A 26,579-nucleotide genomic window follows, 5' to 3' on the forward strand; every position below is an offset into this window, starting at 1 on the left:
AACATTGCAGTATTTCAGGATATTATAGAATTTGTATGGAATAATTGCGAGTATATAGATATGGATACATCGGAGGGATTAAAGGAGGGCACTAGCGATCATTTCGTGCAATGTGTGGATTCTTTTTTGATCGTCATTATCACTACTTTACAGCTCAAGGCCAAAATGCAAATAGTCTAAAATCTACTCTACTAGCTCAACCCAAAAACAGAATCTAAAAACGATCATGAGTGGCACGCGGTCCGAAGCCATACCTCGACGACTCGGTCTCGCTATCGTCTCTCAGATGTGTCGCCGGCACCCTCTCGCCGTACTGCACAGCTACTTCAGATGTCTTGAGGATGCCGTTGTATGTCATGATCTCTTCCTCCGAGTTGGTCGGCGAGTGTGACCGGATCTCGGATCGGCCCTTGATATCCTTGAGTGGGAACGGTCCTGCGAGACTGCTCCGAACACCCGTACCACCACGTGATCGCTTCGCTGTCCCCGTCGTCGTCGACCGTCCGTAGCCGTCTCGTGTTGACGAGTACTTGTTTCCGGAAGACTTGAGTGCTGAGAAGAACTTGGGGAACCACTGAAGGAAGAGAGGTCGCAGAGCCGGTGCCGAGGCCGTGATGATGGCCAAGTTGGTCTCTACGGCAGAGTAGGTGAATCGAATATCGTAACTCCAGTCTAGATCGGGGTCCATGTAGTCGGTAAAGTAGGCCGTCTCGATGAGCCAGGACATACGGAGGATACTCATGATGGTAACACTTGAAGAGTCAGCAAGCAATCACTCTCGTTCAGGTCTTTTTACTTACGCTCCTCCGAGGACAAACACTCCAATGATTGCCGCTCTCACCTTGAGAGGCAGCTTCAACCCCAAAAATATCCAAAACGGCAGAGTAAGAACCAGCACATCGGTCAGGATGGTAAGGCTCGACGTGGCAATGTAAAAGGCATTCTGGTTAATGCACATGCCATCTGGCCTTTTACTCTCCTCCTTCACGCGGTTCCAAAAGTAGCTGACAGGTGTACACTGGAAGACGCAGGCAAAGAACATGGCGACCATCTGACAGAGGTTGAAGACGAGGAGGCCGATTATGCAGAGGCGGACCTCGCGCTTCTGACCGCCGAGGCGCATGAGGAAGAGGAGGACCGATGTTTTTACCAGGGCGAGGATCGGATTATAGAGGATCTGGATTGTAAAGGCCCATTTCTGTCCGAGGACAAAATCTTGGGTCAGTGGGATGTCCTTTTTGTGGATGCCGATGTAGTTGAGGCGCATCGAGTAGTAGGAGCAGATTGTTTCGGCGATGGATAGGGCCTGGGGTTGTTAGTTTGTATATGTGATAGGTAAAGCATATAGTATACCATTGCCATGGTAATAAGCAAGTCATCTAAGACAAGTCAGTATCTTTTCGAAAAAGAAAGACCGTGTCAACTTACCCCAGCTGTATTGCTTTGTCGAGAAGCGCCCATATATACGAAGAACCCAGACACAAAAGGCCATTATGGGAAAGAAGAACAAGATGAAATACCCAATCTGCTGAAGCCGCGAGTAGGGATACCCATCGTCAATCGCCTCGGAGCCATCTGTGGCTCTCTTGTGCAGCTCTCCAACGAGCCTCTGCACAGCTCCAACATCCATCGAGGTTGAGAACCAGCTCAAGAAGGCTTAACAATATTTGACAAGGCTAACACGCAAAAAGAGTAAAGAGAAAAGAGAGTTCAGAAAGAGGGAATGGATCATGTTGATCTCCGCTCAGGGTGTTAGATCTACCTATATGCCGTACATGTCGCAAGCTAGGCCTTCAGGAGAAACGATAAAAAAAGAGGAGCTAGCGTCCGACCTTGCTCGCACCACGCTTCAGACATATTTGCCTGCAGAAGGCGGCTGAAGCCCGTTCGTCGATGGATCCTCCCCCCGTACAAAGAACGAACCGGAAGCGGTCCCTTGCTGTATAGAGTGGGCTGTATGGAAGCGGGAGAAGGAACATGAGAGCACGCCTGGTCCAAGTGGCGAACGAGTAAATGGGCTGAATCTCACGCCCCACGGAGGTAGATAGGTTGTCCCCTGCGTCATGGGACCAACTACGTGTTTCAGTCGTCGAGGTTGGATGTTTGAATCCACAGACCGACGTCCAAGACTTGACGAGTGTAGTCGATAAACGAGTCTATAGTGGGTTATCACTGCAAGAAAGCATTCGATAGAGTATTTCATGTCGATCATTGAGCTATTCACTAAGCAACGCGGAATATCCTGCATGATTCTCCAGAAGCTATCCAGTGGTGTAACCATGATGGTTTCTAGTCATGATCCGACATCTGACTACAACTTGACAAATCGCTCCTGTGTAGCCACTCGCCCCAAGATTCCGTCGACTAGAACCAACTCTTAGTCCCTCCTATAACGACATGTCATTATATCCTTGCTAGTAAAAATCAGGGTCGGCGATCCTTTGGTGCCCGTTGGCGGAGATGCAATGAGTGGTTCCCACTTTGCAAGTAAATCAGATGCTTCCATCGGCAATGACTTCCTTTTTCCCCATCTCGTTAATCTAGGAAACTTGTTTTTATTGCGAAAAATAGGAAACATGATTTTCAAGACGATCCATCTAATCAATCAGAGTTCAAAGTTTAAGATAATAACAACTCAACTCAACTTTAAACCTTCACCAACATGAACAATGTCCAAATCACAAACCGAAGACAACTACCGAAACCTCCTACTCGAGTCATTTCTGAATTTTTTCATAATATCAGGGGCAGAAAATCATCGCTCCCCCCACCTCTTGGTCTGTTACAGAAGGCTTACTCTGCAGACCGCATCGATCTTTGAGAGATCCTAGCTCCCCTCTCTGCATCCGCCAACAAGCCTCTTCCTTGCAGTTCATCCCGGTATATCGAAGGGCTGGAATTAAAACCGTCTAAGCAAGATTCCATCCTCCTAGTGAGGGTCTCGATTGATCTCCATCCAAGGATCATACCTTGGTAATTCTTTCGCCTGCAGCGGCTATAGACAAAATGTCGTGATGCTTTGGTCGCGTGAGCTATCACTCAAGAACATACTCAACCAGATTCATTACCTCATTCAGAATACTACACGCCACGGCTGGCTTCTAGAAACAAAACTATGCATTAGCTCCCGTTGTCAGTTCATCTGTCAACTCGAGTGGCGTTGCATCCAAGTCATGCTGCCTCACAGCCCGCTTCCGCTAGCCAGCCTCGAAGCGATGAAACATCACCAGCTCATATCAGTGGAGCTCACTTCGTTCAGCTCATCCAACCCGTCCCTACATCGATCGACAATCGACAATCTTCAGCCTCTTTGACGGGATCTTTCGAGCGCCACAATTCATCCACGAACTACGTCTCAGCATGGCAGTCAAGGCTTACTCCCCCCTTGAACATCTTGGCGAACTAAAGCCTGAGTTCCTAGAAAATCATCAGATACATCCGGTGTTCTCGGTCCTGCTCCTCAGTGCTAGTGGCATCCAGTTCAAGTCTGTTGGTTGTGTTGTCGGGGAATCCTCCGCCCACAACCCGGACCCTTCTCGTTCATGCCTCTAGACCCAGAGCCAACAAAGAGTTCCACTCTCCATGGTTCCCAACTATGGCATGCCTTGTCTCTGCTCCTGAAATATCTCCAACCTCAGCCCATGACGTGGTTCCTGGTGCTAGTTGGCAGCTCCATCGCACCCACAGCTCGTCATGCCTTCTCGACGCTTACCTCGAGTTGTGGCGTTTATAGAAGGGCCATGGATTCCACCTCTATCCGGCTAGTCTTGAGCTTCTAGACCTCTCTCGTCAGTCGTTTGTCTCTCTTGGTCACCATGTCTGCCATGCGGTTCTTTACCTTGGCGGCGCTCGTTAGCGCATCCTTTGCCCAGACTATCAAAGTCGGTGGCAAGGACATACGTGAGTCTTGATGGATTACATATTGAAACTGAGCTAACAGAATCTAGCCGTCGACAAATCGGCTATTTCCCCAGCCAGTGAGGCCGTCTCCAGGAGTTCGTCCAATGCCAAGGCCCCTCTCTTCGTTGATGAGTCTACACAACTCACCGATAAAGTCCTCAACAACCTCACCTCCCTTGGGCTCTCTCACATTGAATTGTTCGAGTTTGACAATGACAAGGAAGAGACTATCCACAGACGGAGTCTCTTTGGTCGGTGCAAGACGGCCCCTGGAGACGACTACTTCCCCAGCGATACGCTCTGGGCAGTATTTGACTACCTCCTTGGTGATGCCCTCCAAAAGACAGTCCCGTATGCCTCGGTCTGTTATGAGGACTCTGAATTTGGCAACTACAACAAGGCGAAGTGCGATTATCTCATGAACAACTGGTTCAACAACTCCTACGTTCCAACTGAGGATCCTACTGCTGTCAACGCCGTCTTGTACCAGGGCCAGTCCTGTCTTCCCCCTTCTCTCTTTGCATCCGCCAAGTCCTGCACTGTGGGTGGCTACCCTCTATACACTGTCGATGCTACAAATGTCGCGCACATCCAGCTCGCCATCAACCTGGCCCGCAGTCTGAATCTTCGTCTCGTCATCAAGAACACTGGCCACGACTTTGGTGCCAAGTCTACCGGTTACGGCGCCTTATCCATCTGGACTCACAACCTTAAGTCCATCGAGGTCTATGAGGACTATGAGGAGGGTGACTACAAAGGCCCTGCTGTCAAGGCCGGGGCTGGTGTCCAGGCCTACGAGGTCTATGAGGCTGCTAAGGAGCATGGTGTCACTGTCATCGGTGGAGAAGGCCAGACCGTCGGTGTCATGGGCGGCTTCATCCAGGGCGGTGGCCACGGCCCTCTCTCTGGAATCCACGGCATGGCTGCCGACTCTGTCCTCTCCTTCGAGGTAGTCACTGCTGATGGCCGCCTCGTCACCGCCAGCGAGAGCTGCAACCCTGACCTCTTCTGGGCCATCCGTGGAGGAGGTGGTGGTACTTTTGGTGTTGTGACCTCTGCTGTTGTCAAGGCTCATCCCAAGGTCGCTGTCGCCACCTTGACCTTTGCCTTTGCATCTGGCGTCGATGGTCTCACCGACGAAATGTTCTGGAAGGGTGTCAAGGCATTCTGGGACCGCTTCCCCGAATACGCCAAAGACAACGGCAATTACGAGTACTTCCTCATCACCAAGGCCGAGACTGGCTACAGCTTCTCCATGCAGCCCTGGTTCGCTCCCAAGTTTACCGTGGAGAAGCTCAAGAAGCTCGTGGCCCCTCTGTTCGCCGACTTCAAGGAGCTTGGCATCAACATCAAGCCCAAGTACGCCGAGTATGACGACTTCTACCCTGCTTGGCAAGCCTCGTTCCCCCTTGAGGGTTGGGGCAACCCAGCCATCCGCCAGGGAAGCCGTCTGTTTCCCGAGGAGAACTGGGCCAACGAGACCATCATCAGCAAGACATTCGATGCCGTCAAGGGCAGCATCGAGGACTACGGCTGGTTCATCGCCTTCAACCTTTATGCTGGTCATGAGGGCTACCCTGACACAGCCGTCAACCCAGGCTGGCGGACAGCTCTCGTCCACGGAATTGGTGCCGTCTTCTGGGACGTGACTGCCGACGAGGAGACTAAGAAGAATATCTCCGACAGCCTGACCAACGACTACATCCAGCGATGGCGAGATGTTACCCCAGGTGGCCACGCGTACTGCTCCGAGAGTGATTACATCGAGCCCGACTTCCAGCACTCGTTCTGGGGCAGCAACTGGGAGCGTCTGGTCGAGATCAAGGAGAAGTGGGATCCCTATGATGTCTTTTACGCCACCAACGGCGTTGGCTCGGACAAGTGGGAGCTCCAGGACAAGATCTTTGGCAACTTGCCCAACCAGAACAGCAAGCTTTGCCGGGTGTAGTAGGGGTTATGTATTTGTAACTATTCAGACCTTCTGATCAATCAATGTATTATATCAACCCTTGAAATTCATTTTCATCATTTTCTACTTGACAAATCCTCTGATCTCGGTTCCCAGCCTTCATCTTTCTTGAAGACAACTTAACATTCCTGAGAGTGAAGCATTCCTTGTCGTACTTGAATAGGGGCTCGGGAATAGCGATACACCATACTTCCTTGAAATTTTTGTCCGTATTCGCTTCAATAACTGTTTGCGAGAAAGTGAGCCGGGTATTGGTATGGTAACCTTGTAACTTTCTTTGGGAATACGAGTTTGACGGAGTCCCCCTAGGCTATTATCAATTGATTGGTGTCAATGTGTACCTACCTAGACATAGGCATACACTTTACTACCAACGTATCCAGTGGTGGTTGTTTAAGACATGGCCTTTTTTTCTTTGGAACATTGGCCACTCACCCGTTAATTCATAACTGCTTAAACAGATGATGATACCATGTCGTCTATCCCCCGAGTTGATGGGAGCTCCAATCCGGTCACTCTGGAGGGTCAAGTCAATAATATTTGTTTATCTAAGGGATACTTCCATTATAATTAGGTCTTACTTTAAATATAAATACTCATAGCATAGTATTCTAATAAATCAGATTATTCTTAGCATATAATCTAGTTCTTTTGATGACAACGGTACGTGGTATGGACGAGAGCATCTTGTCAATTAAAGGAATGAGTTGCAGGCCATTTTCTAACATTGACACACCAGAGAGCAGTGGGATCTCTCTTTAAGATGAGCTGTGGCATTGGGTAACAAATGGGAATGACTAGAAACATGAAAGTTAAAGTATGAAGGCTGTTGAACTGTTAAAAACACGGTCCTGTTCTCATATATTCAGTGTCTAGGGTAGCCTATCCGATAACCTTATCGTCCAGGCTCCACCCAATTTTCTACACCTTGACCAGCCTCCAACGTCACAACCTCGACCTCTCCATCCTCCAACCTCCCATCACAATGCCGCCCAAGCGCATGACAGCGAACCCCGTCAAGCCGGCGCGTTATCGCGCCGGTAAGCCTACGGGCGTGGAATCCGACTCCGACTCCGATGCTAGCGAATCTGAGGCGCCCGCCGAGCCCGCGCTCCCTCCGCCACCAAAAGCGACCAGCGCCGGAAAGATCTCGAGCAACCTTGGAAAAGTCGACCTGAACGCGCGCAGGAAGGAGGCAGAAGCTGCTGAAGAACGGCGACTCGCCAAGGAAAAGGCTGAGCGATTGGCCGCTGAGGAAGGCTTCGTGACGGAAGAGGAGGAAGAGAGCGAGGAAGAAGAGGACGACGATGATGAAGAGGAGAGTGAATCCGAGGAGGAGAGCAGCGAAGACGAAGCCCCGCGACGGTTAATGATCCGACCAAAGTTCATCCCCAAGAGCCAGCGAGGAAACGTAAAAGACCCCGCCCAACAAGAGGAAGAAGCTCGCCAGGCAGAAGAGGAAGCTCGCAAGAAGGCCGCCGATGAGCTCGTCGAGGAGCAGATTAAAAAGGACCTTGCTGCGCGCGCAGCGGGCAAGAAGCACTGGGATGATGACGAGAATGAGGATTCAGACGTGGACACGACCGACGGGCTGGACCCTGAGGCTGAGGAGGCTGCCTGGCGCGTCCGTGAGCTCAAGCGCCTCAAGCGCGCGCGCGCTGCTATCGAGGAGCGCGAGAAGGAGCTTGCAGAGGTGGAGCGACGGCGCAACCTGACTGAGGAAGAGCGGCAGGCTGAGGACGAGGCGTTCTTGGCTAAGCAGCAAGAAGAGAAGGAGGGCAAGGGTAAGATGTCGTACATGCAGCGGTACTTCCACAAGGGCGCCTTCTTCCAAGACGAGATGAAGGCTGCTGGCCTGGATAAGCGAGACATCATGGGCAGTCGGATTCAGGACGATGTGCGGAACCGCGAGGCGCTGCCAGAGTATCTGCAGCGTCGCGACATGGCCAAGCTGGGTCGCAAGGGCGGTACCAAGTACAAGGACATGCGCACCGAGGATACAGGTCGCTGGGGCGATATTGATGGTGGTCGGAGGAGAGGAGGAGGGGGCAAGTTTGACGAGGATGAACGATTCCGCCCAGATGATGATCGTTTCCGACCCGACGAGCGGAGCGCAGGAGGCGCAAATGCCATCCCCCTCGGCTCGCGCAACGATCAGAGGAAGGGTGATCGACGAGACAGAGATGATGGGTATCGGGATCGAAGAGATAGGGACTCATATCGTTCAAGAGACGATAGTCGAAGGAGGTCACGATCGCGATCACGGTCACCGCGCCGTGATAGGGACGAACATCGCAGTCGCCGGAAGCGCAGTACATCGCGCGACGACGGCCGGTACGAGAGTGACAAGAGACGCAGAGTGGATGCCAGGTAAGCCTTGGCCTGGTCTTGATATAACATTAATAATACCCAACACGGCCATTGATCGTTCCATCCATGATCCCCCGTCTTTTTACGTGGCTCATTACATTAAATACAGTCAGATGTGACTTCTATCTCTATATCCTCACAATCTCAACGCGAGCTCGGTTGAATATTTGATGGCCCGTCATCTCTTCGCTGCCACCATCGGGCACTGTGGGAGGATGAAGCGTCATGCGTGCGTATGTACCAGCGCCTCGACGCTTGGAGAGGTAACCTGGGTTGATGAGAAGGACACTTTCAACGACCTAGACACTAGTTAGCATAACGTTGGCTCGAGAAGGGGGTAAAGAATGTACCTTTGCGAAAGGAGGTAGCAAGCTAGGAACCATCATGACATCTGGTCGCACATTGACCATCTCGCCCAACTCGAGATAGCTCACATCCAACACTGCGCCAGTGGCAATACCCTCCTCCGTGCCTGTCTTGGGAAGCCTAGAGCGATCTGTAGGCGGGAATAGGGGGAAGTAATGCCGCTGCTCAACCAAGTAGCGACAAAGGCGTCCCATCAAGTCATCGCCCGGTTGGGGACCGCCACGAGAGACCACCTCCTCAGAGTGTAGCTGGGAGAGGATATCTTGTGATGAGACACCAAGCACAAGCTCGTTTATTGACAGCGTCATGGGGTTCGTGACGATACGAACTGCCTTGGGCAGGCCGAGTTCTTTCTTAGGAATTGAGTCTTGTGGCCACGAGACGTGCTTTGCTAGCACATCTCGTACAGAGGGAACGAGAATGATGGTGATTGCAGGGTTTGAGGAGACGAGGCGGTTGAAAGCAGGCGAGACGAGGTACTTGAAGACGGTCATCATGGTAGCAGTATCAGGGTCAAAGTTGGCCTCTTCAGGGAGGTCAAAGTCACCCGTCGCGATAAGGGGGTGGTCGACATCGAGGAATGGGCCAGTGAGGACGAGCGCATCGGCATAAGTGTCAGCCGCTTGAGTGCACAAAGCGTGAAGAGGCTCAAAGTCGAGGTTATCATCTGCCGTGTATGGGCCAGACGCGAACAAGACGTTTAGGGGCGTAGGTTCTGCATCCTCTTCCATGGCATCGGGGCCACCACGGAGCCGTTCGCGATGGCCCTCAAGTGCGGAGGGTAGAGAGGCAGCGTTGGGGAGTAGAGGGATATCGAGAATCTCCTTGACGACGAATTCAGTCCCAGAGGCATTGGTGCCTCGAAGAGCCACAATCTGGCCAGGGAAGAAGCACCAACTGCGGACGTGGTCCATCTTTAGGGGCACTCTGAGACCCATTCCAGCTCGTCTTGACATTTCAAACACCAGCGACGCGGCATTGAGTTTCCCCTCTGTCGAATCTGACGCAATTCGGCCAACAGCAACAACTTCGGTGGTGCTCTGGGCTGCAGCGCTGCCAAAGGCTGCCTCATCGAGGCCGTGGTGTTCTTGAATAAGCGCCATGAAGTTGTCGATCCGGTCGTCGAGAATCTCGCTCGTTTCTGAAATCTTCATCACCAATGGCTTATATCCGAGCTTCTTCTGGTCGGAGCCGGCAGTGAGCTTTACGCGCGGCTCGGAGAAGGGCGCAATTGGTGGTTCGGCTGCGGCGAGGCGGTCGTTGAGGATCTCGACAACTTCTCCGGGGTTCGCTCGATCGTTGAAAGACGTAGGTCTTCTGAATGTTAGCAATGAGCGTAGAAAAAATGCCAGAGAGAAAAACATACGGGAGTCCATTCATAGACTTCAGCTGCTCGCTCATCCCCGTGGCTGGCGAGCTCGTCAACCCCTTGGGGGTCTCCATCTTTCTCTTAAACGCACTCCCAGTCGCAAGCGTCCTGCTCAACTTGCCCCCCGATCCTGGCGTACTCGGCACCAATCCATCCAACATCCCAAACACATCACCACCCTTTGCACCACCCCTTGGTGTAGCGGTAACCTTCCTCTCCGTCTTGACGTGCACCTGTCGTTGTGTCTTTTCGAGCTCATCCTGGATGCTCTGCTTGAGATTGCGTAGCCCCTCGAGTGTCACGATCTGGGCGTCGGTATCGAGCTTGATGCAGTACGACTCCCACTTGAAGAAGAGATCCTCGGGGGAGAGGCTGTGGAGACGCATGATGGACTGGAGCTCGCTGAGAACATCGGGCTCAAGCGGCTTGTTGGGGGAGAAGCGGTCTTGGAGGTCTGCGTCGGCCATGGTGGGCGACGGGAGAGCAACGGAGGCGACAGGGAACAATGATTGACTGCTTTCCGCTCTTGGCACGAATTCGAGTGTGTCTTTGAGAGTTGAGAAGAAAGTCGGTCGTTATGGTGATGGTGGTTGGAGGGGCTTAATTTGGACGCGAGTCGACGCGTCTCAGAATCCAACCGCGTTAAGTGAGTGGGGACCAAATACAGTCCTCGCATACAGTGTGGACACGGTACTAGCTGTGCACTTCAATAGGTGTTGACATATACCAGACAATAGAGGTATAGAGTATCACTTCGAGCAATGGACATGTGTGCAAAAGGTAATAATATTTCATACAAATCATCAATTATGCCTTTGAAAGGCCAAGGTACTAAGCTACTATAGAGGTATCATTTCCACAGGCAAACGCCGTTGCCTTGACCATAAACGAGTCCATCCAGCGCCATCTATGTATGTAGTTACTATCATGTCCTTGTGTCTTTAAACACTCAATTCTGTGCTGTTGATGCCCTCCATGTACCTGTTGTCCAACAAAGCTCTATCATGACGCAAAACTCCTTTCATAAAACCATAATAGGCTACTCCTTAGCCTCCTTGACAGTAACTCTTTGCTCCATGCCCCATTCGGCGCCCACATCATCAGAGCCGTTGTAGCCAAAAGCCAGGGCACCATCTCTGGGAGGGGAGCTGGGCATGATACCATCAGTGCTGAGGAAGTTGCCAAACTCTACTATCATGTTCTGGGTTACTTCCATGTTCGGCAGGCTGGAGAAGTCGAATTGGCTGTTATCCAAGTCGAAAGATGGCTCCGAGAGCAACTGCGTGATGGTACGGCACGTGGGTGTATCAAAGAGGTTCTCAACGTTCAGCCGCGGGCTCCGCCTAAGGCCCGCGGAACGAGGAGTCTTAGTAGGTGTCTTCTGAAGTAGTGCCTGCTGGCTCGGAGACATCATCCCCCTCACAGATCTAATAGATCGTGAGACGCTGCGGGTAATGGGTCGGTGGTTTGGTGTAGGACGTGTAGGAGTCTTGAAAGGAGTGGTTTGCGCCTCAGCTTTGGACTTGGGCGGAGGGGTAGACGGCCGAGCCGGGCTGTGGAACAAGGCCTCCAGGGCATCTTGTTCACTCTGTTTCTCGCCACGAGCCTCCGCGGCCACATTCTCCTTTTCCACAGCCAGTTCCTTGTCTTGACGAGACTCTGTCACCTTGACAACGTTGGCGTTGATCTCTCCAAGAGTCTTCAGGGTCGGATCCTTCTGTGGAGAGGAGAACAGCAAACGCCGGGTATTGCCGAGGTCCTCATCGATGTCCATTTCGATGGGGCTGTTGGCTGTCCCAAGTCCTCGGGAACTTCTGGAATGGGTTGACCCCGGGTTCGATCGGTTCCTGTCGTGGTTTGGCAGCCCATCGAGGGTAGGGAGAGTGAGATTGTTGCCCATTAGCACATCACCTCTCTGTTTCTTGGTGGGAAGAATAGAGCCAGACTGCTTGGGCGAAGATGGTTCGACAGGGCCGACAGAATCTGTAACAGGATAGGCCTCAGAAGTCGGGTTGGGATGAGAAATACTCTTTGTGCGAGACCTCTTGGCCCGGGAGGTGTTGGAGTTGGAGTTGGGGTTGGTGCTAGAGCCACGCTTTCGTCGGCCTTGGCCCAAGGGTCCAAAAGCGTTGTCCCATTTATCTTGAGGACGGTGGATTCGGTATTTGCCTATCCAGATACCACAGGGGTTGCAGAGAAGCTGTTCTGTCCAGGCATCTCGAACATCATTCAGGCCCAGGGACTTCTTGACGAGTCGGTATGCCAAAGGAACGTTTTGCTCGTCTCGTTTGGTAATCTCAATCGCTGTGATCTGTCCAGGCTTGTCCGTGTATTCGACATACTGGGGAACTCCCTCGTGTTCCTGAACCCAGATCTTGCGCCAAGTTGGTGTCTCGATGGCGCCGCAGTTGGCACAGAAAGGAGGCATCTCTCCATTCAGAATCGCCATTTCCAGCTTCTGCTTGATCGCGTGTTTCTTCACCATGTTCTTCTTGTACTTGTAGGGCGGTGATGATGGTATCGCAGCGAGAGCATCGCTTTGTGGGAAAGATGCCCCAGGGAGTGGAGGCAGGGCCAAATGCTCGAGAGATTCGACTGGGCCAATAGGGTCGCTGGCAGGAACTGGTAGATGCAGAGCCATAGAGTTGGATCGACGAAGACATGTTGGAATCTCGGTCGATGCTCTAATGGGCTCGGCAAGATGAGACTCGGAGAGCGTTGACGGTCTGACGGGCTCACTAGCAGCAACTGAGGGCAATGGCAAGATGCCGGCGGATTGCGATCGGTTCAGCTGTCGAGACGCGCGAGGTTGGGACTTGACTGGGTTAGAGACTGGTTTTCGAGGAGGTAGAGTTCCTTGAGGAATCTGATTAGTCTCAGTTGAAGGCATGGGCTCAAGACCTGAGGTCGCTCGCACTAATTGAAGGAGGGGCTCATCCAACCCATCGCAGGGCTGGGTTTGAGGCTCAACCTGAGGTTGAGGAACTTCTGCTGCACAAGGAGCTCGAATAGGAACTGGGCTTGCCATCTTCTCAGGGGCGTCTGTGGTGGGAGGTGGAGTTGGTGGTGAGCGGCGCTGAGGTCGCGCTTGGGGAGGATTTGGGGCTGTTTGAGGTTGAACATGGTTCTTTCGGGGCATAGGTAGGGGCAGGGAAGGTTCCAGATGAGGAGGCCCAACGGGGCCCGAGGTGGGATGGGGCGTGTTGTAGTTCTGGATATGGACGAGATCCTGGCCATCTGGGCCGTCTATCCTGAAGACCTGAGTTGGGATGCCTGTGCGGTCTACACTTTCTATCACTCGTGGGACTTGGGGTCGTCCTTGAATCCGACTCTCCTTGACCGGCTGGAGAATGGGCTCATCAAATAGATCATCGATGTCGTCCGTAAAAGTTGAATCTGGCACGGGTCCGGGCATCGGAGGGAGAATAGGACTTGACATGGGGGGGCTGGATTGCATGAATGATGCGTTTCGAGGAACTGGAGGAGACGAGCGGATATCTTGCGGGCTATCTTCCGAGTAGGCTGGCGTTTCGATCGCTGACTCAGGGGAGCGGCCGTCCTCCTGGCTTGGAGATAGGGCGCGGGCAGGCCTCGGGAGAATTTGATTGCTCAGGTTGGCCGTCAGCTCTTGTCGCATGGATGACTCCCGCCGAGGCTTGGGCCCTTTTGGGCCACCCCGAGGCATATTTAATGGACCGCCCTCAGGCACGGGTGTGGGAGCTCGAGGGACTTCCTGTAGATGGTTGCCGGACACGGCTTCATTGCTTGGGCCAACAGGGCGGAAGTTTCGGAGCGAACTGGCAGTACTGGCAGTAACACGTAGAGAATCGGGTCCAGAGGTGAATGGATTTGGTGTTGCCTTTTCAACTTTGGTTGTCTTGACCGGCTTTGTTGTCTTGACCTCCTTGGTCTGGTTTGTCTGGTTTGTCTCCTTGGTCGCGTTCGTTGTCGTCTTGGTCTTCTTCTTGGCGGGGCCGCTATCCTCGCCCTCGGTCCCGTCCTCGTATCCTGAAGTGTTTCCTTCAGCTGGCTTTTTCCGTGGTCGGCCACGGGGACGCCCTGTCGGCGCCCTCTTGCGTGAACTTCTACTAGATGGTCTTGACGTGGGTTGGTTTGGGGCTGTTGCCGGGTCGACAGGTGTTGGGGCTACCCGCTGGACTTCGGGGGCTGGAGGTCCTTGGGAGAGGGCAGGTGATGCCACTCGAGAGACATGTGCTGAGTGACCAATCTGAGGGTTGGATTGAATGAACGAGTTCCATTCAGCAGCGCCTGCGGGTGTCATGAGGGCCTCTGTAGGCCGCGCAAGCTGCATGTCCTGGGTGGGCTCAGGCTTTTGAACCCTGGGGCAGACGGTAAATCTCAACTTGACCTCTAGGATCTCGGGATTGCCTCCCCCAAAGACGGCGAGGAGGTTCTTGGTGACACGCCCTGTGACCATCTTGGGTGGTTGGGTGGCCCAATCACCACGCATCGTATCCAATGCCCATGATAGCATGCCCTGCCCCACAAGTGGTGTGTCTGGTTCCGAGTAGTCGAGAGAGTAGACGGTAAAATCGGTGTTGGTCTCGTTGCCTTGGCTGGCAAGCTCGGGGCTGCACTCTGTGACCGCCAGCAGGCACGCGCGCAAGTCGACGATGCCAATCGAATTCTTGTCGTCGAGGGGAACCGTCTGTACGTGGAGAGTCTGGGATGACCGGGCCAGGCAGTTAACCTTGGCCTCCTTGTCGAAGGTGTAATGAACCTTGACTGTAGGGCAGTGTTAGCCATGTATGCAGCAAGATAAGGTCATCATCGGGAGGCATACGGCCCATGGGCCTCACTTGGACACCCGACTCATCGACTTCGTTATTTCGCTGCATCGTCTGACCGTTGTTGGGGTTCCAATCGCCTGGGGGGGCAAAAGGCATGGGTGACGCCATGGCGGTCAGTCCCCAGGAGGGGAAAAGGTCAGAGATAAGCCGACGCGGTGTCTCAATCACTCGAGGCGAAGTGACGGTTCAGAATCCTCGAGATCTCGTCGACGGGAAGGTTGTGCGAGTGATTGAGACGAAAAGGGTTGACGGGGAGAAGGGTGGATATGTGGAGCTAGAGCGAGGCGAGGTTTAATGTTTGAGCTCGTTGGCCGGGATGTGATATCAAATTCGGGAGGCGGGCGTCATTCTCGTGACGCGCCTCGTCCACCAAAAGTCGCGTCGTGAGGGTGGAACCTCTTTAAGCTGCAGATCTGAGGGGAGACGTGCACGCTGGCTGGACAACGAGAAGGAGGGGAAAAAAAGAGGAGAAAGAAATTGAGAGGGGGAAGATGGACAAGGAAGAGATTAAGTATCAAACCAGAGGTCAATCATCAATCAACAACGCGGACACGCAAAGGAAGGAAGGTGATGATGTCGCGTTGTGATGCAGGTTGTAGAGGCGTCGGCGGGTGTTGTAGTTGTTGGCCCTGACCTTGGCAGGCAGTGGATTGGATGCTCAAGTTGGAGGGCGGCCGTGTCACTCGAGTGGTTGAGAGACCCCTGTGGGTTCTGATTTAGTGGTTGCAGCGCCAGTGACGTGAGTTAGCGCGCACCCACCTGAGCGAGACGCGCCGACAAGGGAAGGTGGGACCGGGGACCGGAGGATGTGACCCACTATTCCCGAGAGGCACGGCGCCGGAGAGACAGTCTCGGCCCCGCCTTGAGTTTGAGGTCCTTGGCTCCGAAGCTGTCAAGCTCTGGAAACCTTCTTTGTTTAGTTCGCTTCCTTCGGATGCGTAGTCAGCTCACTGGCCAGGCACCGGAAGCTGCTTTCTCACGTGCTTCGAGTTCGCTATCGTTTTGACGTCGGGTTTCGTGGCTTGGTTCCCGCAGCTTTGTCTTCGTCGAGCTGCTGCAGCTTGCGCGAGAGCTTGAGAGGTACGTATCTTGTTCAACTCCCTTACCGCACCTTTTTCGCAGGTCCTTTCGCTTTGGCCAACCCAGCAGCTGGCGGCTCCCTTTCGATGACGGAAAACTGGACCAGAGATGAGAGGGAAAATGGCAGACCTGAGAGGGGGCAAGGAAGGCGAAGATGTCTAGTCTTTCTTCTCAAGGCCTCTCCGGGGCGGGGCCTTGTCCCTTTTATATTCTCGTCTGTTGCCCGAGGCCATCTCCCCTTCGCACCCCCATCTCCCGGATGCCTACAGACGCCATGTGGGAAGATGATGAGTCGATGAGGTTTCCCCTCGACTTTATCTCCACTCTCTCAACGTCTTGTTCCTTACCTCCTGCTGGTAGCCGTGCTTATCATCTCTTAACTCCGCCTGTTTGGCTGGGAGGGCTTGGTGTTTTGTTTTGGCCTATGCACCGCCGCCCGTCCAACCCTCCATTACGCGCTGATAGGCCCCTCCATGTTTGTTACCCCCCTGTAGTCGGCTTATTTAGATGAGGCTTTTCGACCATCGTTTGATCTCTCATCAAACGGAATCTTGGTGGTTTATCGCAACCCCACACCCCTCATCTCATTCGCCACTATTCCCCCCATTCCATTTTCGCCATTCACGACAATACCCATGATGCTTCATCAGCCCCATTAATGAGTTTCACGTTCATTAACGAATTGAATGCACCATCATCAGAAAGTCATCACATTTCATCTATCGACACACGCACTACGCCAGGATCGTCGGGTAGTGACTTCTATTTTTACAAATTATCCAATATTCTTACAATTTGCTTCCAGGCGTGGACTCATCTGCCAACCACCTGGCCTTGCCGCGGGCGTCCACATCGGTCTTGCGGGCGATGATCTCCTTGACCACCTCCGAGATACCCTGGCGACCCCGGCGAGATGCGATGATGATGTTGGCCAGCTCCTCCTGGGTGTAGCTGCCGTCAGAGAGAGCCTTGCGAATCTCCTTTTCGGTGGGAACTCCGAGACTCTGGTGAGGGTATTCCGAGTATGTCCGATCGGTGAACAGCTCGATGTCGCTCTTCGGGTCAAACTCAAAGAATGGCTTGGTCACGTTGTCCTTGGTAGCAATATCCTCCAGGGACTCGGGCTGCCACTTGGGTGTCTCCTTACGGATGAGCAGAGCCGTCACACCCTCGGTGAAGTCAGGGTGCTGCATGAACTTGGTCGAGATCTGGTGCTCCTTCTTGAAGGTCTCGGCGATATCCCACTCGCCACCGACGCGCATCTGGCGGAGGGCCACATGCACGGCGGTGGGTGACCGCTTGTGCAGAGTCTTGATCTGCTTCTGCGCCCACTCTTCAGTCGCACCCCGCTCGGACTCCAAGGCAGCAATGATGTCGCTGATGGTGTTCTTGTTGAAGCACCTGTCAATGGCCCGACGAATCTCGCCGCTCAGGGCCATGGGCTGATCATAGGGGAGGCCGGTGCAGAACTCTTCCAGGGTCTCGTTGATGAGGGCCAGTCGTGCGGGCAGGTCGTCGCTGTCTCGGAACCGGAGCTCAGCCAGGCGAGCCTCCAGGTCGGGCAGGCTGGTGGAGTGGAGGTAGTGGGTGGCAATGCCCGAGTAGAAGACATTGGGACCAGTGAGTCGGTCACTGGTCAGCGCCAGGTAGGTTCCGACAGATCCGTTCATTCGGGGGAGGAAGAAGGAAGCGCCAACATCGGGGAAGAAGCCGATGGTAGTCTCGGGCATGGCAAAGACAGTCTTCTCGGTCGCAATCCGGAATGGAGCATGGGCGCTAAGACCAACACCACCACCCATGGTGATACCGTCCATGAAGGCAATGTAGGGCTTCTGATATGTCGCAATGTAGTGGTCGAGCTTGTATTCGAGGGCAAAGTACTCGGCCGACTTCTTCCATCCGTCCTCTTGCTGGTTCAAGTGGGCGAGGGCAGCGACATCACCTCCAGCGCACAGAGACTTTTCACCAGCACCCTTCATGACGACAACGTTGGCCAGGTCGGACTTTTCCCACTCCACCAGCCTGGGAACAATCTTGCGGATCATGGAAGCATTGAGAGAGTTGAGCTTCTTGGGTCGGTTGAGCATGACGGTGCGCAGACCATACTTGCTCTCGAAAACGACATCGTTGGGTTCATCGTCGCGCAGCTCCTTGATCGAGGTCGCCTCGGTAGACAGCTGCACCAATCCAATTAGAAAACTGAACCTCCGGCAACGTCATTGAAGCCTGTATCTCACCTGTCGAGCCCCGAGAGAGGAGCTCAAGACCTTTGCTTGCTGAACCATGTTGAAACCACTTCTTGTTGAGCTTCGATAGCTTGCAGCATTGACAGCCGCACCAGCTCGGACAGCAAAAGTTCGGAAGGACATCACAAAGATATTAGCGATGCGCACATGCGATCGACATGTGCATCGAGAGGAGGAGGGGGTATTAGAGGCTGTGGTAGTGTCCTCGGTCCGCGGCAATGCTTTTCAACCTCCGCATCAGAACCCCAAAATTGAGTCCGAGGGTAGCAGCGTCTTTCCGCTTTCTGCAGTGGAGGCTTGGCCGCCCAGTCAAGGAACTGCTGTCACCTGACCAGTGAGATGCCGGAGGGGAGCTCCACTGTTGCGACCAATCAGGTGCGCTCCGCCCCAATCATCGACTTTTTGAGCTCTGTGGGCTTCAGCCTTGCGCGCCGCATTCAACATCACCGACAATCATCCATACGGACAGCCTTCAAGATGTCGGACCCCAAGATTCAGTGCGTCGCGTCGGTTCTAGCTCGATGGATCAATGGCTAACAAGATGATAGGGAGCTTCTCACCAAGCCGCGCTCAGAACTCACGTATGTGCTACGGCCCATCCTCGACACTCGCTGCCCAGCCCCGCGACGAGACGACAATTGCTAACGTATGACCCCTCACAGAGAGTACGAGATTGCTCAGCTCGAGGAGCACGAGTTCTCCGCCGGCCCCCTCTCCATCCTCCAGACCGCCGTGCGCTCGCACGTCCAGGTGCTCATCTCGATCCGCAACAACCGCAAGCTCCTGGCGCGTGTCAAGGCCTTTGACCGACACTGCAACATGGTTCTCGAGAACGTGAAGGAGATGTGGACAGAGACGCCCCGGTTAGCAAACGGAAAGAAGGGTCGACCAGTGAACAAGGATCGGTTCATCAGCAAGATGTGTGTCAACTCAGATGGCCTTCACCCCTGGCGGTGACGATTTTTCAGGGCAAATGCTAACGTGTCCACAGGTTCCTGCGAGGCGATAGTGTTATCTTGGTGCTTCTAAGCTAATTTTCCTTTCCGGCACGATGTTTGGGGGCTGAGGATTCACTTTGAGAATGGGATGTTTTGTATGTCTTCGGGCAAGGCTCACAGGGACTCCATAGGCGTTGAAAACAAGTGATTTACGCGTACGCACTCTCCCGTTCTTCTGATTAACCTTGCAGTTTTTACGCCATGCTTCGCACGTCTTGCATCTTGATACTTCTGAAGCACTTCAATTCTATTTTTTTCACCTTGGTCAGACATAGCCCAGTCATTCGCTCAAGCCAAGGAAGAAGCTGGCCAGGCCCCAGGCACCAGGGTCAGGAACCTCCTGGTATCCGCTACCTCCGATATAGACGGTCCGTCCGAGACTGGCTTGCATACCCTTGGTCTCATCAGCTCCCTTCCTCGCCGCCTCGGCTGCCTGCTTCACATCGCCTGTTTGGCCCAGCACCTCAACGAAGGGGTGTAGGGAGTCAACCAAGGTGCGGTCGCCTGGGCGAGCTGGTGTGTACCTGCCTAGAGCATCACTGCTCTGCTTGAGGGCCTTGGCCCAGACCTCGGGAGTCGCGCTGCCAGGTGCCAGACCGCGGAGGGCATTGACTAGAGCATTGAGAAAGATGGCGTAGAGAGCACCAGACGTTCCGTCCATGGTATTCTCCACCACGGTGACTATGGAGGAGAGGTCCACCACTATGTCTCCGGTGAAGGGACGCTCCTCGAGATGCTTGAGGATTGCTGTGACCACGTCAGCAAGTGTTAGTCACGCTCCGAGATGTCAGACTCACCTTCGGCTCCCCTCTTCAGACCGATTCCACAGTCTCCATCACCGACGACAGTGTCATATCGAGTAACCTCTGGTTCAGCGGCAATCACCTTTTCCAACGCCCTCTTCAACGCTGCCTGCGCAGAGCTGGCGTCTATCTTGAGATCGCTGGGCTGAGCATCCTGGCTTGCACCGTCGTTGCCTGTTCTTGTGGCTGAGTTCTTGGCTTCCCATGTGCGAGACTGAATAGGTGCAGACCATCCAACGACTTCACTCGGTGCGTCGAGTAGCTCGATCATGCTTGGCGCATCAAAGTCGGGAGAGACAACGTTGAGAAGGGTGATGCTGAAACCAAGACCGTTGAGACTGGTCATGTAGGTGCCGCTCAGGACTCTGGCGGGACAGATATTGTGCTTTGACTCGAGCTGGCTCACAACTTCGGCCGTGATGCCACCCAGCTCAAGAACGCTCACACCACCGAGGTTGTTTATCATGAGGACCACCTCTTTCGAGTTGACATTGACAAATGCTCGGTCCTTGTCGCTCGTGTCGAGTAGTTGCTTGAGCATCTTGCTCACAAGGTCGGGAAGGTCAGCCTTTTCTCGTCCCGAGCCTGGCTCATTATGAATACCCATTCCCAGCTCAACTTCTCCCGCTTCCAGGCTGCCTTCGCTGTCGACCTTGCGGCCAGGGACGTGAACATGCTCCAAACTGGCACCCACACTAACAAGGTTGGATGCAGTCAGCCGGGCATACTTGGCAACCTCATCAAGCGGCTTTCCCAGAGCTGCCAGTGCACCAGAGATCTTGTGGACAAGGACGGTGCCGGCGATACCACGCCTTCCTACCTTGCCAGCCTTTGCACGGCCAACACCAACATCATCGCCCACAACGACCATCTCGACAGCGAGACCGGCGGCCTTGGCCTTTTCGACTCCCATTCCAAAGTTGAGCACATCACCAGTATAGTTCATCACAGTGACCAGCACACCCTTTGATGTGTCGACGCGAGAAGTGATGGCGGTGCGGATCTGCTCGGCTGAAGGGCTGGCAAAGATGGTACCTGCAACGGCTGCAGAGAGCATGCCCTGGCCGACCATACCGGCAAATGAAGGCTCATGGCCGGAGCCTCCGCCGGAGATGATGGACACTTGAGAAGAAGCATTTGAGTCAGGTCGGCGGTAGATGATCTTGTGGTCTGAGTCTAGAGCAACGGAGGGGTTGGTGAGAGTCAGGCTGTGGAGAGCAGACGAGACCAGGTGGGTTGGATCGTTGATGAAGTGTTTAGACGACATGATTGATAGGTTGAACAATTATTTTAAGGTTTCTAGGTCAACGACTTGATGAAGTCACCGCATGCAAGCAGAGAGAGAGAGAGCGAATATAGAGAGACAATCACGAGGAATCAGGTGAGCTACGTCGTGCCGTCAAAGGTACCAAGTGACGTCCCAAATCAGCTGGTGGTCATCCATTGACAGGTGAAGGCGGGGGATTGGCTCCGAATCGCGGGGTTTTTGGTGGGGGTTGGGTCAAGCCTCTGCAGGACGGCAATGAGAGCGGAAGGTTGCAGGGCCTCAGCTTGTCTCGCCGAAATCATTATCCGGGAAGACCTTGTGAGGGGAAGGATGTTGCCGAGGACAATAGCTCGGTTGTTGGAGTTGATTGCTGCCGATGGGGATGACTAGTGGATGCTTGGCATTTGGCTCAGCTCGAGTTGGCAGACTGGGCTTGGTGTGTAAACTGAAGGAATGAGAGATGAGTAGAATAAGAGTTGATTCTCGTCGACCTTTGAAGGATTGTAGCAATTCTCGTAGCGCTGTCTGTCAACACACTCATCTCCTGTTGGGCACACCATGTAGGAATGGATCCGTTGACCAACATGGTGTAAGTGAGCAACGCTGACATCTGTCATGCACAAGTACCTCTAGCTACTTGTGTTGACATATGCGGCACCGAGGAACTGAACAGACGTATTTGAAAGAACTGAACTTGCCTTGATATTACATAACAACCTGGTTTAACGTTGCTTTGAGTTATGTGACATCTTGCCGATGCCTCCGTGGTCGATTTGAGGTTTGTAACTCGGGATGTGGCTATTAGTCCCGACTGTCCATTCTTTAACAAAACGGTGATAAAAATATGCCTCCGCTTACAAAGGATGGCGAGCGATCTGTCACTCCAGTAGAAAACCCAAGCGTTCCAGACCAACAATTGAAACAATGTTCGGGACGCGGCATTATGTACGCGCACAAACATACGCGGACAAACCCAGCATACGTATGCTCGGTTACGTACTTTGAGCACAAGTAGCAAGGGACCGGACGCAAGAGGTCGCAATTAGCCCATCCCCATAATTCAAGGCCCTTGCCTGTCCATGCCAGTTTAAATACGCTAGACTCAATCTTATTTATCATGCGGGATCCGTCGCGAGATTTAACAATTTACACGCGGATTGAGGCTCGACGTCTGTGAATGGCCAAGACGAGTATTCCCGGGCTCCCGTCTTGGCCCCCTTGTAGGGATGAGCTTGACAGACCCTTTCGGCGTCTTTTGCACAGCCACTGTCATGGAGTTTCACATTAGCTAAACGACCCATGATACGACCTCGCCGGTGACTTGAAACAAATGGAAATCCATTCATTCAAGCGGGCGTTGTTTGGATCTCGAGTTTAATCAGCCCCCTCCCCATCCCATCCCCCCCAGATCAAGTCTAATCCCGTAAAGGATCAGTTCGTTCCCGGTAATTGGCCCACGTATGGCTTTTTTTATGCTGACTCTGAGGAGATCCTAATATCTTGGCATTCACTGACACTCCTTCTCCTTCTCGAAACCCATTCGTCGGTTCGTATGTAATGCCCGAGTTTTACGAGTTCGCTAACCCATACTGAACCAAACACGGGAAGAAGGAGCGCAAACCCCTGAGCTTCAAATAGGAGCTTTGCTGCGCCCCCGTTGGGAAAAAGAGGCCCCGACGACCCCCCCGGACGAGATGACCTCGCCGTTGGATAGTTTCATTTCTCTCTCATCCCTTCACCGTTAACGCAGTGGAGTCCGTCTCCGTCTGGCATCCCCCTCCTAGACGCGTGGCCGAGAAGCGAGCGAGTCCATGCACGTCTAACAAGATGGGGCGAGAGAGGGAGGGGGCTAGTTAGATTCCTTCCGTCTCTCAATAATCCTTCTTCTCCAGATCTTTATTCTTACTCTAATTCCACTTGATTCCTGATTTATTGTAAAGTTCTTACCCATGTGTTTCCAACTATAGTCTTCCTTCCTTTCGTATCCGGCTTCTCTCGCCCGAGTTCGGCCATCCCGGCATTCTTGTCAGCAGCCTCCATCAACGTGTAGTGCCAAGGTGTAAGCGAACTTCAAGTGAGCCGACTTGACAGAATTCGACGTCGACATTTTTGAAAATCAGTTTCTTCATTCGTTTCAATTCGAAGGGTTGTTTGTTGTGGTGATTCATTCGACTGGGTATCAAGATGAGGGCACTCCTACGGAAAGCGACTGCGGTATTGGGCTTTACAACAGCAGTGACGGGCCTCGAGATAACATTTGATGACGAGAGCAAGTTCAAATCTTGTCGATTCGATGAAACTTTGACTAACTTACACCAGAGTCTGTCAAGAGTGCTGCTAGCACTGTCGCGTATGGCTTGATGAAGTACTACACGGGAAACAACACTGGCGATGTACCCGGCAACCTGCCAGACCCTTACTACTGTAACAATCCCAAAAGAAACTCTCCAGAGATTCCAGTCGCTGACACTTCTTAGGGTGGGAGGCGGGCGCCCTGTTCGGAACCATGATCGACTACTGGTGGCTCACAGGCGACTCGTCGTACAACGACATCACCAAGCAAGCATTGGTCCACCAAGCCGGCGATACCAACGACTACATGCCCGAGAACCAGACCCTGACCGAGGGTAACGACGATCAGGGCTTCTGGGCCATGGCCGTCATGTCTGCCGCCGAGCACAAGTTCCCCGACCCCCCGGATGACAAGCCCGGATGGCTCGCCCTCACCCAGGCCGTCTTCAACGAATACGTCAGCCGGTGGGATTCGAAGCACTGCTCCGGCGGCCTGCGGTGGCAGATCTTTACCTTCAACACGGGCTACGACTACAAGAACTCCATCTCCAACGGGTGCTTCTTCAACATCGCCGCGAGACTGGCTCGCTACACCGGCAACGACACGTACGCCGACTGGGCAGAGAAGATCTGGGACTGGGAGGTCAAGGCCGGACTCATAACCGACGAGCTACAGGTATTTGACGGCGTGACCATCGGGGAAACGAACTGCAGCAGCACCGACACGAATCAGTGGACTTACAACGCCGGCATCTACCTGCACGGCGCAGCTGTCCTGTACAACATCACCGAGAGCGACACTTGGAAGAAGCGTGTCGACGGTATCCTAACCAACATCAACAAGAAATTCGTCAAGAATAATATTATTTACGAGCAGTTCTGCGAGCCCAGCAAGCAGTGCAACCAGGATCAGCAGAACTTCAAGGGGTTCCTCGCACGCTGGATGGCCGCCACGACGCAGATGGCGCCTCACACCTACGACTCGGTCGCCAAGCTTTTGCTATCGAGCGCCAAGTCAGCAGTGGGAGTCTGCAACGGATCACCAGCGACGGGTTACAGAGGCCCCGCCGGCACGGCGTGTGGCTTCTCGTGGCTCACTGGTACCTACGACGGCACAGTCGGCGTGGGTCCGCAGATGAGCGCCCTATCCATCTTCATGTACACGCTCGTTGACAAGGTGAGCAGCCCGGTCACGAAGAAGACGGGAGGAACTTCAAAGGGCGACCCGAACGCTGGAGACACGACGACGGGAGACAGGGACGGCAAGAAGACGTATAGCGCCATCACCATGACGGACAAGGCGGGGGCAGGAATAATAACGTTCCTCATTGCAGCGGGTGTTGTCTGCGGTACTGCTTTTACCGTGATTTAAATAAAACTAAACAGTCAAAGGAGTCAAGACATGGGTTTCCTAGCATTGGGCGTTGTAGGTGTTGGAGGTTTGGATTGGGATATTTGGTTCATTGGCCCTTGGATAGCTCAGAACCCACTGCTTAACAGAATAGACACGACTGCTCTTTTATTTTGTACATAAACTACCATTCACATTACATATAAGTCGCTGGGTGTTTCCTTGGGGAAATTCACGACTACACTTTGAACTTGGAGAAGTTGAGCAGCATCTTTGCTACAGAGGCCTTGAGAATAAGAGTCGATAGAATACGGCACGCTGTATCATACAACCAGCTTTACGAAGTTACTTTTAGGAAGTAGGCACTTGGCAAACCAGCATGGCTTCCCATTCAGAATAGATATCGCAAAGGCTGACTATCCACGGCAAGCTCTCGTCAGTATCTCTCGATGCCTTCATACACAAGTTATACTAGAAGGAGAAGAAGTCGTCTTTGGCTGGTGACACTCTGGTAACGCCCCTTCCAACTGATTATCGAATATGCATCATAAGATCTCACTTGACAAGCGCGTTAACTAGGTAGGCGAGATGTTCATAGAGGCATGTCAACCCTCTGCTCTCTAGGTACTAATATAAACAAGATAGGTAAGATATCTATTAAAAATTCGTTTCAACTTCCAAGCCAGTCCTACTCAGTTGCACCATGCTCACCATCACCGTTCCCTTCAATTCTCCCTAGGATTCCCCTTTGGATCCCTCGAAAGCCTCGCCCATTGCGTCTTCAACGCAGGCACATCCGCACTTACAAGAGAATTCATCCAAGTCTCCTCTTCCCCCTTTGTCTTGACCGTCGCCCTCCCCATCAAGACTGGGTGGCAGTTAAGATAGATAGTCTCATACGCATGTGCCGGCACGCAAAACGTCTCGTGAAAGATGCCGATATGTGCAGGTTTCTCCTTGTTAATCCAATCCCACGCCTTGCGGTGCAATTCTTCGTGAGCGAAGCGGTTCAGGCTCTCGACGTCGCGGAAGTAGTATGTCAGGAGCAGAGTGTTGTTACTACTGCGCTCATCACCTCGCCAATTTGAGTAGCTCAGCATGCCTAGCTCATCCCGGCGGGCCGTGAGGTCATTGTGCAGAGCCCTGAAGTAATTTCCGACCTTGTCAAAGTGCGGCGCCGCGACGCCAAGTGGGTGGTTGGACTGGACGCCGAGGTTGAAGACGACGACGGGACTCGCCCCTGGCTTATTTCCAAAGGTGCCGTCTCGAAAGGGGAGCTGAGCTGTCGCGCGGCCGGGTACAGTATCTGCAGTGTACTCGTTTGGTTTCGGGCTGCGGACTTGTAGGATGGTTGTAATGATCGAGTTGAGTAAGACCACGGCGGAGGGGACAACTGCCCAGCGGAAAGGAAGGGTTGTGGAGAGGACGAGTTGAAGGATGGAGCCTATTAGGACGGTGGTGTGTGGTTTAAGGGAGTCTTTGACGATGAACTGGCGGATCTGAAGTTAGAAGTTGGTGAGTTTGTGTAGTTGGGGCCATTGGACTTACAAAGGTTTGAACCTTGGCCAGATAGGTGAGAGGCTTCCTAGTCGGGGCCAACTTGGGACGAAACTCGCTGTTCATCTTGAAGACTATGCAATGAAGTAGATGAAAATGATGATATCACTTTGAAGTCTATCGCTCCTCGTCTGATGAACAGAGGACATTACTATTCAATTAACACGACCGATCAATCAGATTATATACATTTCAAATTG

At 53.2% G+C, this 26,579-nt stretch overlaps 10 protein-coding genes across 10 annotated transcripts; 4 read left to right on the forward strand and 6 right to left on the reverse strand.

Annotated features, from left to right (window-relative positions):
• Positions 1-214: 214 nt before the first annotated feature.
• NCS54_01150200 (Hypothetical protein) lies at positions 215-1,630 on the reverse strand (the record flags this gene model as incomplete). The annotated part of the gene is made up of 4 exons (XM_053156776.1): positions 215-752; positions 801-1,306; positions 1,354-1,379; positions 1,429-1,630. 4 exons carry the CDS (start codon positions 1,628-1,630, stop codon positions 215-217), a joined length of 1,272 nt encoding a protein of 423 aa, XP_053012751.1.
• A 2,185-nt stretch (positions 1,631-3,815) lies between these two features.
• On the forward strand, positions 3,816-5,848 carry NCS54_01150300 (FAD-binding PCMH-type domain-containing protein; the record flags this gene model as incomplete). The annotated part of the gene is made up of 2 exons (XM_053156777.1): positions 3,816-3,900; positions 3,948-5,848. 2 exons carry the CDS (start codon positions 3,816-3,818, stop codon positions 5,846-5,848), a joined length of 1,986 nt encoding a protein of 661 aa, XP_053012752.1.
• Positions 5,849-6,854: 1,006 nt separating this feature from the next.
• NCS54_01150400 (MFAP1 domain-containing protein) lies at positions 6,855-8,243 on the forward strand (the record flags this gene model as incomplete). Its single annotated transcript, XM_053156778.1, has 1 exon — positions 6,855-8,243. The coding sequence occupies one exon, from the start codon at positions 6,855-6,857 to the stop codon at positions 8,241-8,243; it is 1,389 nt and encodes a 462-aa protein (XP_053012753.1).
• Positions 8,244-8,367: 124 nt separating this feature from the next.
• NCS54_01150500 (DNA polymerase alpha subunit B) lies at positions 8,368-10,441 on the reverse strand (the record flags this gene model as incomplete). The annotated part of the gene is made up of 3 exons (XM_053156779.1): positions 8,368-8,538; positions 8,590-9,919; positions 9,972-10,441. The coding sequence occupies 3 exons, from the start codon at positions 10,439-10,441 to the stop codon at positions 8,368-8,370; spliced, it is 1,971 nt and encodes a 656-aa protein (XP_053012754.1).
• Positions 10,442-11,013: 572 nt separating this feature from the next.
• NCS54_01150600 (Hypothetical protein) lies at positions 11,014-14,893 on the reverse strand (the record flags this gene model as incomplete). Its single annotated transcript, XM_053156780.1, has 2 exons — positions 11,014-14,720; positions 14,779-14,893. 2 exons carry the CDS (start codon positions 14,891-14,893, stop codon positions 11,014-11,016), a joined length of 3,822 nt encoding a protein of 1,273 aa, XP_053012755.1.
• Positions 14,894-16,653: 1,760 nt separating this feature from the next.
• Positions 16,654-18,234, reverse strand: NCS54_01150700 (ECH-2 domain-containing protein; the record flags this gene model as incomplete). The annotated part of the gene is made up of 2 exons (XM_053156781.1): positions 16,654-18,042; positions 18,103-18,234. 2 exons carry the CDS (start codon positions 18,232-18,234, stop codon positions 16,654-16,656), a joined length of 1,521 nt encoding a protein of 506 aa, XP_053012756.1.
• Positions 18,235-18,543: 309 nt separating this feature from the next.
• NCS54_01150800 (Small nuclear ribonucleoprotein Sm D2) lies at positions 18,544-19,145 on the forward strand (the record flags this gene model as incomplete). Its single annotated transcript, XM_053156782.1, has 4 exons — positions 18,544-18,608; positions 18,660-18,692; positions 18,774-19,031; positions 19,103-19,145. Exons 1-4 carry the CDS (start codon positions 18,589-18,591, stop codon positions 19,143-19,145), a joined length of 354 nt encoding a protein of 117 aa, XP_053012757.1. The 5' UTR covers positions 18,544-18,588.
• Positions 19,146-19,389: 244 nt separating this feature from the next.
• NCS54_01150900 (Hypothetical protein) lies at positions 19,390-21,179 on the reverse strand (the record flags this gene model as incomplete). Its single annotated transcript, XM_053156783.1, has 2 exons — positions 19,390-19,856; positions 19,907-21,179. 2 exons carry the CDS (start codon positions 21,177-21,179, stop codon positions 19,390-19,392), a joined length of 1,740 nt encoding a protein of 579 aa, XP_053012758.1.
• Positions 21,180-23,363: 2,184 nt separating this feature from the next.
• NCS54_01151000 (Mannan endo-1,6-alpha-mannosidase) lies at positions 23,364-24,843 on the forward strand (the record flags this gene model as incomplete). Its single annotated transcript, XM_053156784.1, has 3 exons — positions 23,364-23,448; positions 23,499-23,603; positions 23,657-24,843. 3 exons carry the CDS (start codon positions 23,364-23,366, stop codon positions 24,841-24,843), a joined length of 1,377 nt encoding a protein of 458 aa, XP_053012759.1.
• Positions 24,844-25,547: 704 nt separating this feature from the next.
• NCS54_01151100 (Hypothetical protein) lies at positions 25,548-26,445 on the reverse strand (the record flags this gene model as incomplete). The annotated part of the gene is made up of 2 exons (XM_053156785.1): positions 25,548-26,321; positions 26,371-26,445. 2 exons carry the CDS (start codon positions 26,443-26,445, stop codon positions 25,548-25,550), a joined length of 849 nt encoding a protein of 282 aa, XP_053012760.1.
• Between the last annotated feature and the right edge of the window lie 134 nt (positions 26,446-26,579).

The sequence above is a fragment of the Fusarium falciforme genome, chromosome 9 (genome assembly GCF_026873545.1).
Source record: "Fusarium falciforme chromosome 9, complete sequence".
Taxonomy (NCBI): Eukaryota; Fungi; Ascomycota; class Sordariomycetes; order Hypocreales; family Nectriaceae; genus Fusarium; species Fusarium falciforme.